This window comes from Parasteatoda tepidariorum, chromosome 11 (genome assembly GCF_982258835.1).
Source record: "Parasteatoda tepidariorum strain Cologne lab strain chromosome 11, Ptep-v5.0, whole genome shotgun sequence".
Lineage (NCBI taxonomy): Eukaryota > Metazoa > Arthropoda > Arachnida > Araneae > Theridiidae > Parasteatoda > Parasteatoda tepidariorum.
This window is the reverse complement of record NC_141765.1, coordinates 49,287,064-49,306,675: the sequence shown is the minus strand read 5'-3', so window position 1 is coordinate 49,306,675 and position 19,612 is coordinate 49,287,064. Positions and strand designations below refer to the sequence as shown.

The 19,612-nt window shown below is 28.6% G+C and overlaps 1 protein-coding gene across 2 annotated transcripts in view; it reads right to left on the bottom strand.

Moving 5' to 3' along the window:
* Positions 1-19,612, bottom strand: part of LOC107451042 (carbonic anhydrase-related protein 10-like) — a 295,406-nt gene that overhangs the window by 38,521 nt on the left and 237,273 nt on the right. For both annotated transcript variants that reach the window (XM_071187499.2, XM_071187498.2), the window contains exon 8: positions 4,263-4,417. In XM_071187499.2, the coding sequence (XP_071043600.1) occupies positions 4,263-4,417 (155 nt within the window). The remainder of the gene's footprint in view (positions 1-4,262; positions 4,418-19,612) is intronic.

Below are 19,612 nucleotides of genomic sequence, written 5' to 3'. Positions count from 1 at the left end.
GGCTACCCACTGGAGCGATTATGATTGAGTCCCAGAACGTGAAGATCCGATCATTAGATCAAAAAATATTCATAATGGTCGGTTTTTTATCTTGCGGCCTTAACATTGTACATTATCTTAAAATCTTTAACACGCAAACTCTTATTTAACGCATCTAACATTTTCCTTAGCTTTTAAATGACGATATACTGATAAAAAAAATATCTTGGAATAATTCAAAATTTAAAAGAAAAGTTCATAGATAAAAGTTTTACGCAATATAATGACAAAACACAAGCTATAATTAAGCGTCTATGGAGATCTTAATCAGCCCATTTATAGCATCATTACACAGGAAAATTAGGGAGTAGAATTTTCACCTTAAATACAATATGCGTAGTATTAGCGACAAAGATATAAGTGCTTTATTCATTTTGTATAAACACAAAATATGATACAGATGACTGCATGCTATAAGTCATGCTACTTTATTTATATTTTTTTATAGTTCTTCTAGGTTTTAGTATCTATGTTTTATTATATCTTTTTTAATTGCTTTTTCTTTTAATTCAAATACTTGTGAGTGCTGTGGCTGACTAAACTTTTTTAACATCTTGCGTCAATAATTATTATTTATCGGCAAATTTTGATTTTAAATTACACTACCCATAAAAAAATAGTAAGATAAAAAATTCTCAGCGATATATTTTATTGAATTTCTGAAATATTTCGCCAGGAATTTTGATTTTGTTTTCTAAGAGTTCATATTAACTGACAAAAATCTCTGCATTTCTCTAAATGATTAACAGACAAAGATACAAAATTTCGTCATATTTTTTAACAAAATATTATTTTCACTCTTAGTCAAAGTAATATGGACCTTTGGCTGTTACTTAAACCCAAAACGATGCAATGGTTACACTCTCTTCCGGTACTGTTATAGTGAAGTAATTGAGACAGTTGGAATTACTACAAGCCAAAGGCACTCTGCAGGATATGGAGCTGTGATTTTACTAATTAGAATCAGAGTTCAGTCGGGGTTATATTAATATGCTGCAGTGTTTACTGTATTTAGCTTCTTTCAAGTTTTATGTTTTATGCGCAAAGATTGTTTTATGAGCAAAGATTATTCTTCTTTCATAAAGTAAGTGCATAGATTTATTTATTATAAAACACTTTATAAATTTTTATTGGGAATTGTAAGTAAGGGATTACTTTTAAACAAGTTTGAAATTGACTATCTTGTTTAAATTCAAAACGTTGCCTGAAAATAAAGTTGCGCATGCTCAAATATTTTTCTGATTAACCAGAAGAATAATGACAAATCTTCATCCGATATCGTGAAATTTTCTAAAAGGAAAGGTGCATTTTGGGACATTTATGCATATAAAAATCGTTCATTGGTTGCTAAATTTGAGTATACTAACGTAAAGGAATAAAATATGAGTTCAATCATTTCAAATCCAGGGCTACCTAAACTTAAAAATAATTATTTGATATATAATACAAGATTGTTTTAACAACTGCTTTAAGTGGAAAGTATTAAAATTAAGAAAAAAAAGTAAACTATAAAAATATAGCAAGGTAAGAAAATAGATTTTATTTTATATTTCATTTTATATTTTTCAGCCGACCCGAATCTGGATCTACAAACATCAATGTTCAAATCCGTAGCCTTGTAGTTAGAACCCAACCCATAAGACAAGGACATTCCATGATCAAATTCTGGGACAAAATAGGCTTCCTTTAGGACTTTTTGGTGGAACTAACTCACATTTGCGCGTTACATGCAGAGAAAAACGACAAAAATCACTCTCGCTTGGCCCGAAGGCAAGAGATTTCAACCACTGAGCATATTTTACTTCAGTTCTATGCTGGTGGGTGCGAGTCCGGAGCATAATTGGTATCAATCAGCCACAGCTGAGATTCGAACCTGCGTGACCTCATTGGCAGGCAACCACGCTATCTCCTTAGCCTCCACGGCTCAAGAAAAATTATTAATTTTTTTTTCTGGATTTTTTATGTTTATTTTAAAATGAAGTTCAAAAGAGATCTGGAAAAAACAGGGTCCAAGTTACCCTAATGTATAGCATGTTTAACATTTTCTTCTAATAACATTATTAAGAAACTATTTCATAATAACAATTCCAAAATTAAATGGGTCAAAAAGAGTACGATAGAATTTTTTCCAAAATTCTTATTTCGATTTCAAATAATATTTTAAATAAGTTAGTATACCAAGAAAACAATTTTATACCTGCATGCCAAATTCACGATAAAAAAATACATTAATCATTATACATTTATATGCAAAAATAATATAGTTCGACATTTTATAGATCTTTAATCCTCTTAAAAACAATATATGATATATAATTGGAAATTCCTGGGCCATTTCAATTAAACTTTATTATTATAAATAATGATTATTTCGGAGCAGTTTTAAATAAACATATAATTATTATGATTTGTCAGTTTGCGTTCGCAATGTAATGCCCTATAATTTCTTCCGTTTCCAGTTGATAACAAGACAATTGCTTTTCCTTTGAACACGTGAAATCACTTTAATATAATGAGAGACTACTCCTGACATCCAGAGCATCTCTAATAAGCTAAAAGGTAAAAGCTATTTTCCCCTAAATATCCTATTCATTAAAACAGTGATTTAAATTTTAAACTAAATGAATGTTTCACGAAACCTTCAATTGTATAAAATTTTAAATTTTTAATCAATTGTTCTAATCCCCATTTATTTCAAAACTGAACATTCAAATGAAATAAGTGAGGGGAATTCTCGTTTGTATAAATAAGTAATTCATTAACTTTAACCCTTTTGTCGTCATTGGGACACATGTAAAAATATCCCGTCGCCGTTTTCTAGGTCTGTGCCATATCAAATTTTCCCCTTTTAAATGTAAACTGCATTTTTTTTTCCTTTTTTTTTTGGAAAAAGCGTTGCGAGGTTTTCAATTATATGTTAACCTAAGAATTTTAATTATAAATATTCAATTAATATTTATGAAACTTTTTAAGACTACTTTTCTAAATTGAAGTATCCCGGACTATCTCAAATTGAATCCACGGGTTTGAATTCTCTTATATTAAAATTATTCAGCACTGCTCTTTATCCGCCGAACTTAATTTTTGGGAATCATTTAAACTTTCGAAAAATTCTAATAATTTAGTTAAGGATCCTTCTAGTATCCCATCGTTTCTGAATGTTTGGAAGCTTATTTTAATATATTCTGTTGCACCCTGGGTTTATAGCCAAATCCCTTCACCCCTATTTCTTATCACAGCTTTTTAATTCCTTGTTATAGATAGATTAAACCTATAGGTCCTATTGGTTAAACCACTTTGCACGTCTTTGTCTCTTGACTTCTCTGTCATTTGACGTTTAGACACTGACGAAGGTTCCTGTTCACAGAACTGACACTATAGTAAGTCCATTTATGCAATATTATTTGTGCTTTATTCACTTTGTTTTCTGATTTAGTCTACATTGATACAAAGTATGCTCTAACCTTTATTGGACCAACTACCTTATTCAATTCAAATTTTATTGCTTGTCAACGTTTTCTAATTCATTTTAACCCCTTATCTTGCGCGCTCGAGTTAATTAGAGCACGCTAAACAGGCCAAACTGTGCGCACTCGAGATAATTAGATCGAAGTTTTATTTTATGCTGATACATTTTTCCCACTCGAATATAATCGAGAATTGAAAATAACAATGTGAAAACTCAGAAAAAAAATCGTTTTATTGATATTTATCATTTACATAGGATTGTAAGCTATAACACTTATTTATTCAAGAATAAAATATACAGAGATGCCAACTTGCTCCGGACAACAAAGTGGTAGTTTATCAAATGTGATTCTTGGTTTAATAAATTCGATTTAGTAGATTTTTATCCACCACTATTTCTAAATAATTCGTAGGCTTATATAATTCACGATTTCTTAGTACTTATGTCATGCTATACCTTTTAAAAAGCAAGCAAAAATAGTCAAATATTTGCAAAATTTACTTCGTAGTTATTAACCATTATTTTAATTATTTCGGCGTGTCAGAAGTAGTTGGCATGGCTGAATATAGCCTTTTTCCAAGGAACAAAAGAGCAGTATGTCAAAATTTTCCTCCAAAAGAAATGGCAATGTTCCAAAATGTGTTTTTTTACATAAAAAAAGTTTGGGCCCGTTTTTTTCAAAAACTCTGTGCGTTAAGTAGTTAATTTTGCTCATTTATTTGAAAATACTAAGGATTTATAGAATGGTACATACCTGCTGTTTAGTAATGTAAATGGGTCTGTTTATAACTATCCACGTCACGGTTTCGTAGCATCCTGGCATAGTTGTAGATCCCTCATATGTCATGTAATAAGGGGTATCAGGCATTAAATCACGTAGTGATAGAAACTTCAACTCAGCTTCTTGACCTAAAAATGACAAAAATTTATTTTGATGCTTCTTAAATTGAAATTATATTTTATAATGTAAAGAAATAAAAAAAAGCGAGAAATGAGAGTTGTTTTGCATAACGTATCATCAATAAATTATTCAGATATTCAAATTTTATACTGTCAAGAACATTATAGTCAAAACTACCAGAATGTGGTAAAAATTACCTTGTTTCTGACTCTATTGGAACACAAAACACTGGGAACATTTTCAGTCATTTTTTTTTTTTAATTTTGAAAATTCAGCAAAGCAAATATTAGTAAATCTATTATGAATTGTTCAGTCTCAAATTAATAGGCTTATTTTATTAAATTCCAATTCCTAGTGCATAAATTGCTGATCAAACTCAACTTTACATATTGAGGTATTTTTTAAAAATACAAAATGTATTGTAAATTTTAAAAAGCTTGACAATGCGCTACTATTAAAAAAAAATTTATAATTCCAGAATATAAAACATACTAGATGTTTAGAAGATAATTAGATTCGTTTAGTATTCAATAATCACCATAGATCTTTTAATATAGATTTGCAAAGCAGAAAATTTAAAAATTGCTATACAAACGTTTTCAAGTACTCAACTCTATAATGCTGTTATAAATCATGTCTAACACAAAACTAAAAGGGCCTTTCAAGTCTAATTTTATCATGAACAAAACAAAGCAGCACTGTAAAAAATTTTTGATCAAATTAAGGTATAAAGTATCAGCAATCAGGGTGTCTTTATTTTTGACAGTAAAATCCATTTTTACCACAAAGTTCAGAGAAACAAAAAGAAATCTGATGTACGGGATTTTCACAATAATATTTACTCTAAGATCATTGAATCACTGTAGTCAAATGCTCATTTGGTGAAACAATGACGTTACCTCATTGTTTCACTAAATGAGCAAAATGAATATTACTGTAAAACATACTGTAAAAAGTAAAAATTACTATAACAAATTCACTGTAAAAGTGGATTTTAAAGTAAAATTAATTACACGACTGCTGCGCTCATGCTTCACCGTAATTGTTATTCGGAGTTTTCACTTCAAAAGTCTGCGGTTCATCAAAAACAAAATATTCGAAGCATACAGCGTAAATTTAATGCAAAAATTTAATTTTATTACACAAAAGTGAACTTAATCTTCATTCATTTTTAAAATCTTTAACAGCCATTATTTTAATAAATACAATAATCCTGATTATAACATGGATGAAAGGTACATACCATAAGGCAGATATCACTCTAAAATCTGTTATGCGATCATCATTAAATTACAGAATGGTGGTATTACACATTTCCCTCTCAAAATTCTTTGTTCTTATTTTTCTATTCTTTCCATGTATCGTATCTCAAGAATAATTTAACAACAAATTTAAGATTGCTATCAGTGCTAACCATGGGTCAAAAATTTGTGAAAGATATTAAAACTGTGCTTAACTTAGAAGACGCTTGATGCTTCAGGTAATTACAACACAAGCTTGCTATGTGAAGCAAGTTAAAATCAACAGCTGTTGGGCGTCGTTTGGTTTATGGGGCATTAAAATAATTTTTTTATTATTATATTCATGGTGAAAAGCAGAATGCTTTATAATTTGAATTTATTCATTCAACCCCTTTGTTAAACGAAACAGTAAAAATGCATCTCAATTTCTCATTATGTATTTTATCGTAAGTCAGATTTACCACACAACTAATTAGCCATAAGTTAAGTAAAAATATTCTTTTCAGATTTAATGAAAGTATATTTTCTCTTTTGACAATTTGAGACTTCGAAATTACCATAATTTTGAGAAGTGGGAATTAAGTAATTTTGATCCATAATAGATTAAACCCATTAATAAACGAGTGCTAAATCCTAAAAATATTTTTTTCTGTGTAGTTACTTCTTATTCTTTAAAAACGTGTAAAAAAAATTTCTTCCTATACAAAAAATTTATTAAAAAAGCATTCCGTATTTAAAGTATTATAACAAAAAAAGAAACAGAAAAACACTAAAGGGTAAGTTTTTTTGTCAAAAAAAAACAATGTTCTTTTATATTATTATGTTTTAATATCTAGTATTGCTATCCTAGTATTGCATTCTAATATCCATCAGTTAAGTAATCTATGAAAATTTTAAATTCTGTTATTAACGTTATTGTTAAGCACACGATGAAAAAACTCTGATAAAATAACCATACTATAGGATAATGACATTTCTGGAGGAAAAAAAACTTAATTCTGATGAATAAAACCAAAATACATGGTATTTGAAAATTTATTTGGTATATCACGGTATTTGAACGCGGTATTTCATTTCAATTTCTATTCATATGGTAAAGGCTTACTAGAAATTCTGGTTTTCAAAATTATAGTTATTATTACTACACATTTAGTAAAAAATTAATAACTGAGAAGTATATTTAAATAAATGATTTTGATGTCATTTTCTAAGGTATCATGATAAAACTACCTAGTTTTATTATTTATTATTAAACCATATTTTTGTTAATTTTACAAAAATCATTACCAAAGTACTTCGATGAAAATTACCAAGCATTTTGGTATTCCCGTAGATTCAGAAACGCAGTAAATTTTGTCCTATCCTAGTATTTTTGAACAAACTTTTTTCCTGAGTGCAATTCAAAGGAAAAAAAAAGAAGAATGCAAGCAAATTACATCGAAAAAGGTATCTCACGTAATTTTTGAATAAAAATCACCCGTAATCTTTGAATAAAATGTTTTATTGGTGTATTTTCAGTTAAGTTGCAGGGAAATCTTTTAATACAGTTATTACTGAAATCATAGTACAAACAAACAAAAGAGTGCGAATTCATTGAATGATATACATATAAAAATATGAAATTTTTTATACATTTCAATCTGATTATCAGAGAATCAAAATCCTATGAGGTTTATTGCTTACTTATTTGCTTACTTTGAACTTATTGATTGAAATACGATTGAAATACTATTATAATTATGTTTCGAATTAAATAGTTGCCCCAAGGGCAATGTTAAGGCACAGAACAAACAATGTTATTTTTGAATAAATTTCAGATTAGAAATCCTGAACGGTATGAAAGTTCTTTTTCGGAAAAGTATAATAAGGTTTCTTTGTAATAAGAAGTTTTCTGAAAATACTTGCTTATATTCTTATTGAAAGAAAACAGAAAGATTTTAAGCAACTTCTGCTTTATCTTCTTGCAATAAATCAAGTTTTGAACTATAATCTGTCATAATGTAATTAACGGAGCTTACTTTGTTTCATCAAAGCAAGGGTGCTGAAATTTTATGCTTGAACTTTGCCCGAACAGAAATATGTAAATGAGATCGATTTCTGGACGAACATGATAAATGAGAGTTAAATACTTTTCCCACGCCTACTGACAGTTAGCATTAAATTGTCTTAGTATTACTATGCGAACCACACATGGAAAAGTTTATAAATTAAGCAGTTAAAAATTGGTAGGAAAACAATTTCAGGAAACAAAGATGTTTAATTATTAATTTATTTGGGTATTTGGAAGGCTTAATGAACCATCAACAATGAATTTATCTAAACGTTTTCTGAAAGGAATTAAATTAGAGATAATTTCTCATTAACAAAATTTATTTTTAGAAGTTCTAGTGTGTTTAGACAAAGTATGATGTATATTTATTTGAAGTTGTATAAAGAGGCCTACTTATGTCAAATGTAGCAAACTTTGTAACACCAATATAATAATGATTTAAACAATCGGAATAGTTAATTCTTAAAAGAAAATTTACAAAAAAAAGGAAAAAGACAAGGAAAAAACTATTGAAAATTAAATACAGAATTAGATTTCAAATATGATATTAAAAATATATCAGGAAATGAGAAATTTGCATTGTCAAGAATGCATTAAAAGAACGCATAAGTTACGTATGTTGCATAAAGTTAAATGTGTGAACTTTATGCAGGATTTAATAAAGCCTTCCAAAATAAATTCATTGTTTCCAAAATGGGATTACATAAAAACGGGATAGATAATAAATTCATTTTTGCGGAATTTAAATGCGGAATCTTATAATGTTCAATATTTTAAGTAATATACAATATAACGTACAAATGACACTGATTATCCGCTCTGTCAGTTGTAGGAAATTAATGGAATTTAGTTATTTGGAAAATTTTTCCATTTTTAAACACGAGTGTTTCAATCTGTATAGAGAAAAAAAATCAATGTTTTTTTTAAAATATTGTCATGGATGATCTGCAATTAGCATGAAGACAGCGAATTTTCAAAAGCCAGCACTGCCTGGAACTATCGAATCTCTAATCATGGTAGAGATTTGCCTGTTCATTTGATACTTCAAGTGAAACTAGTTCTTGTTAATGCAGTGTCAGAGCAATACCCTGAGCATGCCTCAAACATAGAAATATGAAGCTGCATTATTTTGCGGATAATTTTTTGCACTGGAGACAAAGATATATTAAAAAAAGAGTTGAAACTTTTCACATTTTTATTCTGTAAGTATAAATTTAATATTTGTCAATGCTTTTATGCATTTCCATTTCAACAAGTTCGGAAAAAATTATATCAGAAATAGACATGAATATTGTAAATGTAATTTTATACTCTCTTAAAATGAAAGAGTTATTTCCCCTACTCAAAAAAGAGTTAAATTTTTTTAACTCAACTTGAGTGAAATACATTCTTATTTGAGCGAAATTCTTGCTTTGCGTTTACTCAAACTTGAGTGGTATTTATTAAGCAATATTTGAGTGCTTTTAGATCAAACTTTAGTGATTTATTCATTATTCAATTGTGTGCGAGCTATAAGCTGGAATTTCTATCGTTTTATTTCAAAAAGCAAACGATAATAAATCTAATAAAATTTTTATGTTCTGTGATCTAAATAGATTATGTCTTCGTTTTTATTTTACGTTTAATTTTTTTTTCTGGAGAATATGTCATTTAATATTTTGAATTAGGAAGAATTAAAACAATTTTAGTTCACAACGGTATTTCTGAAGAAGACGCTGTTTTACTTTTTAGTAAGTAGATATACCTTGTTGCTTTTATTTTGAAAAAAATTTTATTTTGAATGTGCTATATACACATTCCATTTAAATTAGCTGTTTTTCAGCGTTTCTCAATAAAATATTATTCATTTAAATTATTTGTCAAAAAATTTATTAAAATTGAAAGTGTTAATTGTGGATGATTATGGAATATTAAAAAAATCTGATTCCATGCTAGAATCTTTGTCAAAGCATGTGGGAATATATTATATCTGATAAGAGTTTTAGAATTTTTTCAGATTTCATATTAAAGTTTTAACATTTTATTTTAATATAATAAATTTATATCCCTGTTTTAGTTTTTTGATGTATAATTTTGGTACAAAACATTTCTGGATAATTAATTTCATATCATTCCATACTTCTTTTTTAAAAGATATTTACGAAATTATTGTTAATACAGTCTGTAATTGCTGTTATTTAAATTGCTTTCTATTAATAAAGTTGACTGTCTTTAATTTATGAAAGTTCACCTTTCCAATATCCATTCATTCAAATCAGAATCTTCTGATGTTCAATGCATTTTATTATAAATATATCATTCAAAAAAAAGTGTAAAATATTATATTTAAAAAAAATAATGCAGGATTTTGAATTTTTCTGCTTTTATCCTGCTTTTAGCGTTTATTTAATTGGAATTCAGAATTAATACTATCTTCGTATTTCATAAAGTATTTATCACATTATAGAAACTATTTTTCCTTTGTTGCTAGCATAAAAGTTCTTACCCCTTTTCTTCAAGTTCAATTTTCGAGGCAAAATTGAAAATGCAGAATTAATATTTAACTAAAAGTACAATGCTAATTAAAGTATTTGAAAATGCAAATAAATTAAAATTTTTCAATAGTTATAGATTAATAGTAAAAAAATAGGAGCAGAATTAGAAATAATATTTATTATGAAATGTAGTTCAATTTGAATTTATATACCTACATCCCAGATGAAAATAAACTGTAGTTTTTCTACAGAACTGAAGTAATTTCGTTGTTTTTCTAGAGTTAACTGCAAATTTTCTGTAGTGCAATCTTAACTGTAAAAACACTGCAGTTATTTTGCACCTAATGAGAAGTAATTTCTCAGTAATTTATTTCGAAAAAACTTTTAGCTATTGTCAACAAAATTACTGTAGTTTAAGTGAGGTCACTTTAAAATCATAAATTTAGAAAAAACTGAAACTTTAAATCCGTGGTCATTCTGCAGTAAATTTGAAATAATTATGCAGTCATTGTTTCAGAAGTATACTTTCTGATGAATCTGCAGAAAAACTGCAGTTACTTGGCATTGTGGTAAAATTGAAAGAGTTTGATGTCTTCAATCTTGTTTTCCTGGCTGGTATATTAAATTTTTATAAAGTTTTTTCTTTTTGATTATATATTAATTTCTTACAATTAGGTAAAAATTCTAAACATATACAGTGGTGGCCAAAAGTGTGGACACTTTTTGAAAGTTTCATGTTTTTCAACTTTGCGTGCTTGTAGAATATATTAATTTTCACTTAAATACAAACGTATATATATCAAATTGAAGGTAATTTAATGTAGAATTTAATAATAAATACAGTATTACAATATCTGTATTTCAAAAAAGGTTATGCAACAAATAATCAGATCTATCTTAGATTTGCATTTTTTAAAGTGATACTTACACAATCAATACTTAGTAGGATAACCCTTAATTTTTAAGACAGCTTCACAGCGTCTTTTCATCGAGTGAACGAGTGTTTGGAGTTCATCTTTCGTAATGACATGGTGCCAAGAATTAATTATAGCTTCACTTAGTTGTCTTTTATTGGATGGACGTTTTTTTCGTACAAGAATTTTCAAACGTCGCCACAAATTTTCAATTGGATTGAGATCAGGGCTGTTTCCTGGCCATGGTAATATATCTATGCCTTTATTTTGAAACCTTGCTTTGCATACTTTTGCTGTGTGGCATAAAGCTGAATCCTGCTGAAAAATAAATGGTGCGTTGTTGGAGAAGAGATCCCTGATTGAAGGTATCAATTTTGGTTTCAGGGCAGTTTCGATGCATTTTTTGGCATTCAGGATGCCATCAATCACTTGAATTCGGCCCACACCATCTGCAGATATACATGCCCAAATCATGACATTTGTTGGATTTTTTGCAGTTGCTTCAATGCAATCAGGATGAAGCGCTTCACCTAATCTACGTCTCACGTATTTTCTACCATCACTTCCAAAGAGCGATATTTTACTCTCATCACTGCAGATTACTTGCTTCCATTGATTTTCTGACCATTTAATGTGTTCTTTTGCCAACTTAACTCGTTTTTCGAGTTGCTTCTGATTTAAATATGGTTTTTTCCTTGGAATTCTAGCTTCTAGTTCAAATCCTGATAACCTTCTTATTGTTTTTGAACTTACTGTAATACCAGCTGCATTCATTTCACATCTAATGGCATCTGATGACATTTTTCTATCCTGAAGGCATAGCTATTTAATTTTTCTATCGGTAGTAGCACTTGTGCATTTTTTCGGCCTGATTTGGCATCCTGAATGCCAAAAAATACATCGAACTTGCCCTGAAACCAAAATTGATACCTTCCATCAGGGATCCCTTCCCCAACAACGAACCATTTATTTTTCAGCAGGATTCAGCTCCATGCAACACAGCAAAAGTATGCAAATCATGCTTTCAAAATAAAGGCATAGATATATTACCATGGCCAGGAAACAGCCCTGATCTCAATCCAATTGAAAATTTGTGGCGACGTTTGAAAATTCTTGTACGTAAAAAGGTCCATCCAATAAAAGACAACTAAGTGAAGCTATAATTGATTCTTGGCACCATGTGATTATGAAAAATGAACTCCAAACACTCGTTCACTCGATGAAAAGACGCTGTGAAGCTGTCTTAAAAATTAAGGGTTATCCAACTAAGTATTGATTGTGTAAGTATCACTTTAAAAAATGCAAATCTAAGATAGATCTTACTATTATATGCATAACTTTTTTTGTAATACAGATATAGTAATACTGTATTTATTATTAAATTTTACATTAAATTACCTTCAATTTGATATATAAACGTTTGTATTTATGTGAAAATTAATATATTCTACAAGCACACAAAGTTGAAAAACATGAAACTTTCAAAAAGTGTCCACACTTTTGGCCACCACTGTATATTGATAACGGAAATAACGTACACTATCTATATTCACAATAGTTAAAATTCATAAAATACATGCTTGATTTATTTGATGTAATTATTTATAGTTCAGAAGCGATACAATTTAATTAGTTTAAAATATACCTAAAATTAGGTATTTAAATATTTCTGTATTTTAATAATTTTATTAAAAATGTCGTTCTTATAAATTTTTATTATTTATTTCTTTTTGACTTAAGAAAACTATGTTTGAGCAAAGTTTATGGTAAAAACAATATTAAAGTAAAGTCAAGTAGTTAATGTTAATTAGTTATTTCTTTTATTCTAATTCATACTAAGCTAGGATTATTGCAGAACAAAAATTATACTTATTTTTTTCTAATCGAAACAAATATATAGTTTGGATTTTAAACAAATTTATATCAAAAGAGTTTGCAAAATTAAGTTTGAAAAAGGGTGTTTAATCCAGATTTTTTAGCTTCAAACGTCTTCCTCAAAAATTAATTAATTTCACTTAGTTTCAGAAATTTGTCCCAGGGGCTCCCATCAGGAGGGAAGGTGGGCGTTTTTTTTAAGTACATAAATAAAAGAAGCAACATAGCACTATTTCGAACAAGTTAACATGGAAGGGGGAAGTTAGCAAAAAAATTTTTTTTTGGGGGGGGGATGAATGCGCCCAAGTGCTTGGGGGGGGGGGCACTGAATATACCTTTTTTATTGCTTGAAAATAAAGCTTTATAAATTAAACGAATAAATTTGTTCAAAAAAAAAAATAACTCATAGTATTTTCAATTGAACCTAAATGAGCATAATATTTATAAAACTGCTTACTTTAAAAATTCGTTTAGGGCTCCTTACTTTTAAAAATTAAACTTAAAAGAAAAATGACGAAACTTAAGGGAAAGAAAAAAAACTCAAATCTTCAGTGACAAGGAATGTTTCATAAAAAAAAACTCGTAAGTAATAATGCATTTAATTGTTGTTTTACCGTATACAATCAAAACAATTGGATAACCATAAAATGCTGCTATTCAAACTGTCAACTCTGAAAAAAAATTTTTAACTGTGTTTTCACCTTATTTGATTTAACAAATGAAAACTTTATCCTCGCCAACGAGACCCAGCTTATGAAAGTAATTAGTTCTTTGTAGCCGTGTTGACACAGGACTGTAGCCGAGAGGGTTAATCGGTCAATCTCACGACAGACGGGAAGGGAGTTCGAATCCTCAGGTTACACAGAGTCGATGCTCACAGCGAAAACTTTCAAAAGTACGATACTATCTAATTCGATATTCAAGTTCAACAATCGTTAAGAGAAAAAGAAAATTCCTATATAAGGCTTTCATTCAAAGGGAATTTTTTTAAACAAAAACTATAGTATTATCCATCGCTTACGATAGATGGCACCACTAAATACAAACATTTTGTATATTAACAATAAAAATTTTGACTGCAATTTACTGAAAATCGCTCAAATACGAGTTAAAATCACTCAAGTTTGAGAGAAAACGATCCAGTCAGGTAATACTGAAAGTCACTCAAACTCGAGTGAAAATAACTCAAGTTTGAGGGAAATTTTTTTCACTCAAATTGAGCTATTTCCATATAACTCTATTACTTGAGTGATTTTAACTCAAGATAAGAAGGCCGGTTTTTTCTAGATGAAAGAGTTAAATAGCACTCAAGTTGAGTTATTTTCACTCGTTCTTTTTAAGAGAGTACTTGAAACGAAAAATTCCTTTCAGTTTTTCAGAAAGTAATAGTTTCTTCAAAGATACTAAAAAAAGAAAAAGAAAAAAGAATTTCACTTTGAATAACTTTTAATCTAATGATAGAATCTCCCCGTGTTAGAACTCAATCTTAATGGTCCAAAAGGGTGACCTTAAATATGCTAATCAAGCAGAGTAGACTTGCCTGCCGGCAGAAGACTTTTCGTGTAGTAAATGGTTGATGGTGTTCGTTAAAGTTCTCAGGTCACAAATTCCTCCATGTTCCCATAACAAATCAGTAGCTCTGGGAGTACTGAATTGGAGATTGATCGTTTTCTGGTTTAGGTCAAAATTACGATCTGTAGATAAATGAATGGATGTATGAATGGGCCCGTCCCATAAATGGGTGTGGCAGAAGTCAAATTCTTGGATATAGATGGAACGACTCGAAAACAAGAATAATCGCACCCCTTCTGTCTTAATGGCCGACAACAGCAAGCAGAGTAGACGATATTTTAAGATACGAAATTAGACACAAAAATATAACTTCTCTAAACAACAATATTTTCGTTCAACGGCGTTGGATTTCTGAGTCTGAATGTATGAGGGGGTGAACAAGACGTATATTTAAAATTTGATTTCTCCGGAACTTTCAACAACATATTGATGAGAGATTCTTACCACCAGGATACTGTGCTTGACAAACATGTTAAATGAAATAGGATTTATAAATTTCTTAAATCTAGCAAAAATGTATAATGTTTGTAATGATGGCTCAGATTTTACCTGAGTACCAAAGGTAAAAGTAATTTATACAGCGTTTACCTTTTTAAAAAGGATTCCCAGACCAACATTGTTTATAAAATTCCATCTCTCCAGAAGCAACGTGGAAAATTCGTTTTGAAGAGGAATTTTTTAAATTTTTTTTAGTGCTCTTTCATAAAATCTATGTTCTCTTTTCTAATATTTTGCTAATTTTTCACTACGAAAATCTAATTGCAATTAAATTAAAATTTCAACTGTCCTAAAGTTATTTTTTGCTTATTTTACCCCTGGTAAATTGAAACTAGCAAGAAGTTTGCTTAAGAGGCAGATGTCACTGAAAAGTATCAGGTAGCCAAAGTTACCCCTACTGTATGGATAACTTTTCCCACTGGGATTTCTTATTCTCGACTAGAAGAGAAAGCAAATGAAATTTATTTAAACGCAATATTTTAATTCTACGAGTTGTGCAAAATAAAAATAGCCTGGTAAATATAAGTTACCACGGAAATTTCTGAATGAAATGTAATCACTTATGAATGCTTTACAAGCCATTCCTATTTTGGACATCCTTCATAAGCCCAGAACCAAATCTAGAAATTATTTTTTCCTCTCCAACTAAGAGTAGCAGCAACATTGTAAAGTAACCCCAGTTGTAGTAATTTAAACGGAAATTAAATATTTCACTTTTTCATGAAAACTAGAGAAAAAACTAGGGATGATTTTGGATTTTAATTTTCTGAGAATACTGTTATTTAATTTTGTCGACAAAATTGTTTAGTTTTCCTTAAAAGATACATAAATATCATACACAAAATTGCATTTACAACACGGGTTTCCCATGACATTTGCATATAATGCACTACATTCGCAACAATTTTTAGAACACAATCGGAAACATCATTTGTTTAAAATAATTCTCCATTTTATTTTTATTTAAAATAAAATTTAATAGCTGAAAACATTACGAAGTATTTAAATAGATATCTTTAAAGGTATTATTCATTGCGCTTCTTTTTTCTGTCAAATAATTTGAAACGTTACAGTTTTATTTAAAATCAAAAATTGTATTATTACATTTGTTCATTCTTACACTCAATAATAGAATAAATATGCGATAATCACATAGATATCATTCTTTTTACTTCCACAAAATCTGAAATAAACTTATGATTTAATTTAGAAAACAATGAATTGACAAGTGGAGTAAATTTTATAATTTAAAACAAATAAACTTATAATGCGCATTTTTATGTTTATGTCTCAGGAATATGTAAAATTATTTTGTAAATGCGTTATATTTCGCCATTGTCTAGTTATTGTTTGCAAATAGTGATTAAAAACTCGATTTCAAATATAATGTTATGGATTTTAACGTGCTGTGTGTAACAAAGTTGTAGAAAATTTATGTATTTATTTTTTAATCGAAATAAATTTTAAAAAATCGGGACAGAGCGTTCGCTTCCTAATGACGTGACTCAGGTTTGAATCCCAGTGATGGCTGGTTGATCAAAGTGAAGACTGGTCGAATTTTGATCTCGGCTTGCATCGATCACAGTGCTAATGTAAAATATCCTCAGTAGTAGATGGATCATCGGTTAGAACCCACTTGCCATGGAGTTAACCATAGGAGGTTTTCGTTGTTTTCCACACTATGTAACGCAAGTGCAGGTAAGTTGCATCAAAAAATCCTCAGCTAAGATTAGTTTTCCTTAATGCTTGATCTAGGTGTTCCATTGCCTTCTAGGTGAGTTCGAAATTACAAGGCTACGTAGGGGAACATTGATGATCGTAAACTCAGAATGGGGTCGACTGTTCAGTGTCAGTTATAAAGTAAAATATATTTTCTATATATTCAAACAAAATAAATTAAATCGTATTTAATATATTAAATTGATTACTTGTTAAATTGATTATATGTTAAATTGCTTCCTTTAATTTAACATATTTAAATAATATATAAAATTAATTTATATTTAAAATCATACGCATAGAAATCAGTAGAATTGCTAAATTGTTCATTTTCAAATTCCAAATGCCTTGCCTTTTAAAAAAAGAAACCTTTTCCGAAATGTATTTTTTAAAACAAAGTAATCAACTTTATTCAAGTTTCAATACGCATAAGTATTGAGTGAAGGTATTGAGCATCGTGTGAAAATATTGAGTGTTTAAATATACGCATAACTGTTTAAATATAAAATATTCAAATTTGCTTTGAATAAACTTAAAACTAGAACAAACATGCATTTTTGGTGAAAAAAAGGAACGGAAACTAGATTTTAAGATAGCAAGGAAATTAATTTGAAGTTTGAAGTACTTGCATTTCTTTATCTAAAATTTAGTAAAATTACATATAATAGAATTCATATTAACACAGGGAGTGGACAAAATAATAGAAGCACTTTTACTGCTAGTACATTTTTTATATTTCTCAAGAAATACTTAAAGACACTTTTATAACTTCAGAAGTGTTTTGATAAATCTATTTCTTATAATTATCAATGAAGATAAAGATTTTAAAGGTTTGAGTGTACTTTCATACACCGGACAATATACGTTGTCCGGACAATATACACCTTACAATATGCGTTCATACACCTAAATATGATTGTACAAGGAAAAAAAACATGCGAAAGAAAACATGCTTTTATAGGATGATTTCCTTCAATTCCGGTGTCATTTTTAATATATCTTGTTTAATAAAATTTGCGGAGAAACCCTAATCATTTTTACCTTTCTTTTAAAAAAATACGAAAACTTCTAAGAAAATTGCTTAATACTTTCTAAATTTTTGGGATATTCAAGTTGAACTTTTTTTACTAGTTGCCAAGTTCAATTCCTTGCAAAATTAAGAAAAATAAATTTTAATTTTTTTGTATGCAATGTAAAATAACTACTTTAATTACTCATATCTTGCGGAGTTTTAAACAAATTTTTCTCAGATCTTAAAGCGATAAATTTTTATTAAATTTTAAATTTTCGTTGATTTTATTGAATATTTTTAAAGTTATGGCAAAAAAAGAAAAACGTTGGACAAATAAAGTCTCTTTTTTGTGAAAATGTCCATATTTCCAAAAATATTTAAGCTATACTTACGAAATTTCGAACAAATATCACATATAATAATCAAAATAATTGCTATATGTTTAAAATCTATTGCTACATGTTTTAGCATAGGGTGCTCAAACATACTATTTAAGCTATAAAAGCTATAAACGTCATTGATAAGTAAGAGAAATCGCGTTACCTAAACACTTCTAAATGTATAAAATGATTCTTGAAGTATTTTTTGAGAAAGATCAAAATATGTGTTAGTAAAGAAGTGTTTCCATGATTTTGAACAATCCTTGTTTGTTTCCTATATAAATAATAGCAACTAAAAACGATGGATTATCTTTTCAAACTTTGCGCACCAATTTTACCAATAATGTGCAAATTAAAGTTAATAAAAATAATACTAAAGTAAAAAGAAAATACTTTTGATTTATATTTTCAGTTCATTCAATAATAAATGCGGTTTGTACTATATTTTTATTCGATTTAATATTGACACTGAATTACTTTCAATAAGATCTTTGCATTATTAGTATGTTCACTTATTTTTGAGAAGGAACGGCTATATAATAATATTTTCAAACTTAAATGCAACTTCAAAATGGTTTTTAATGCCATGTAATATAAATTACAAAGATGAAGATTAATTCCACACGGAGAAAAATTCTGGTAAAATTACCATAATATACCGTAAAAACATATCTGGTAAAAAAAAGATTCTGCTAATAAATCCAAAATGTACGGAAATTAAATAATTCATACTATAACGGTTTTCATTTTTACGATAACGGTTTAACAGAAATTTTGGTTTTAAAATCATAGATTTTGTTACCAGACATTTAGTAAAAAACAAAACTGAAAAGTTTACTTAACCGTATATTATTATTATTATGTCCTTTTCTAAACTATCATAATAAAATTACATAATTTTAGTACATTTACCACATTTTATTGTTGATATTACCATATTTTTTTGCGTTTTACTATAGAATGGTACATGCGCTAATAGTTTTTATCATATTCTAATAGCTTTGATCATACTTTTTATCTGTATTTATGCAAAAAAAAAATTCTTTTAGTTAAGCGTATGCTTAAGCTATTCCAGCTGCAAAAAAATTTAATTATTTTAATTTTTTATTGTTTGATTCTAAACATAAATAGCCTGTTAATTAATTACATTTTATAAACTAAAAATATATATGCTAAAAGGAAATTAGACATACAAAATGAAACTGATAATATCAATTTGCTGTGTAGAGGAAATATATATAAACTGCTGTTTGTAGAAAATGCAACACCATGAAGGAATCATCAGAATCAAATGAAATTCGCAGCAAATGTCAATTATAGGATATTATGCAAATTAATAAAGTTTCAGAGCCATCGCAAGTGCGTGGCGCGCGCAGCGCCCTCTGAATTGATGCTGAAAGCGTATAAATAAAGTGCTGTAGCGGGACGTTGAAAATAGTCTATGATTATTTGTTAGTGGCAAACGTTT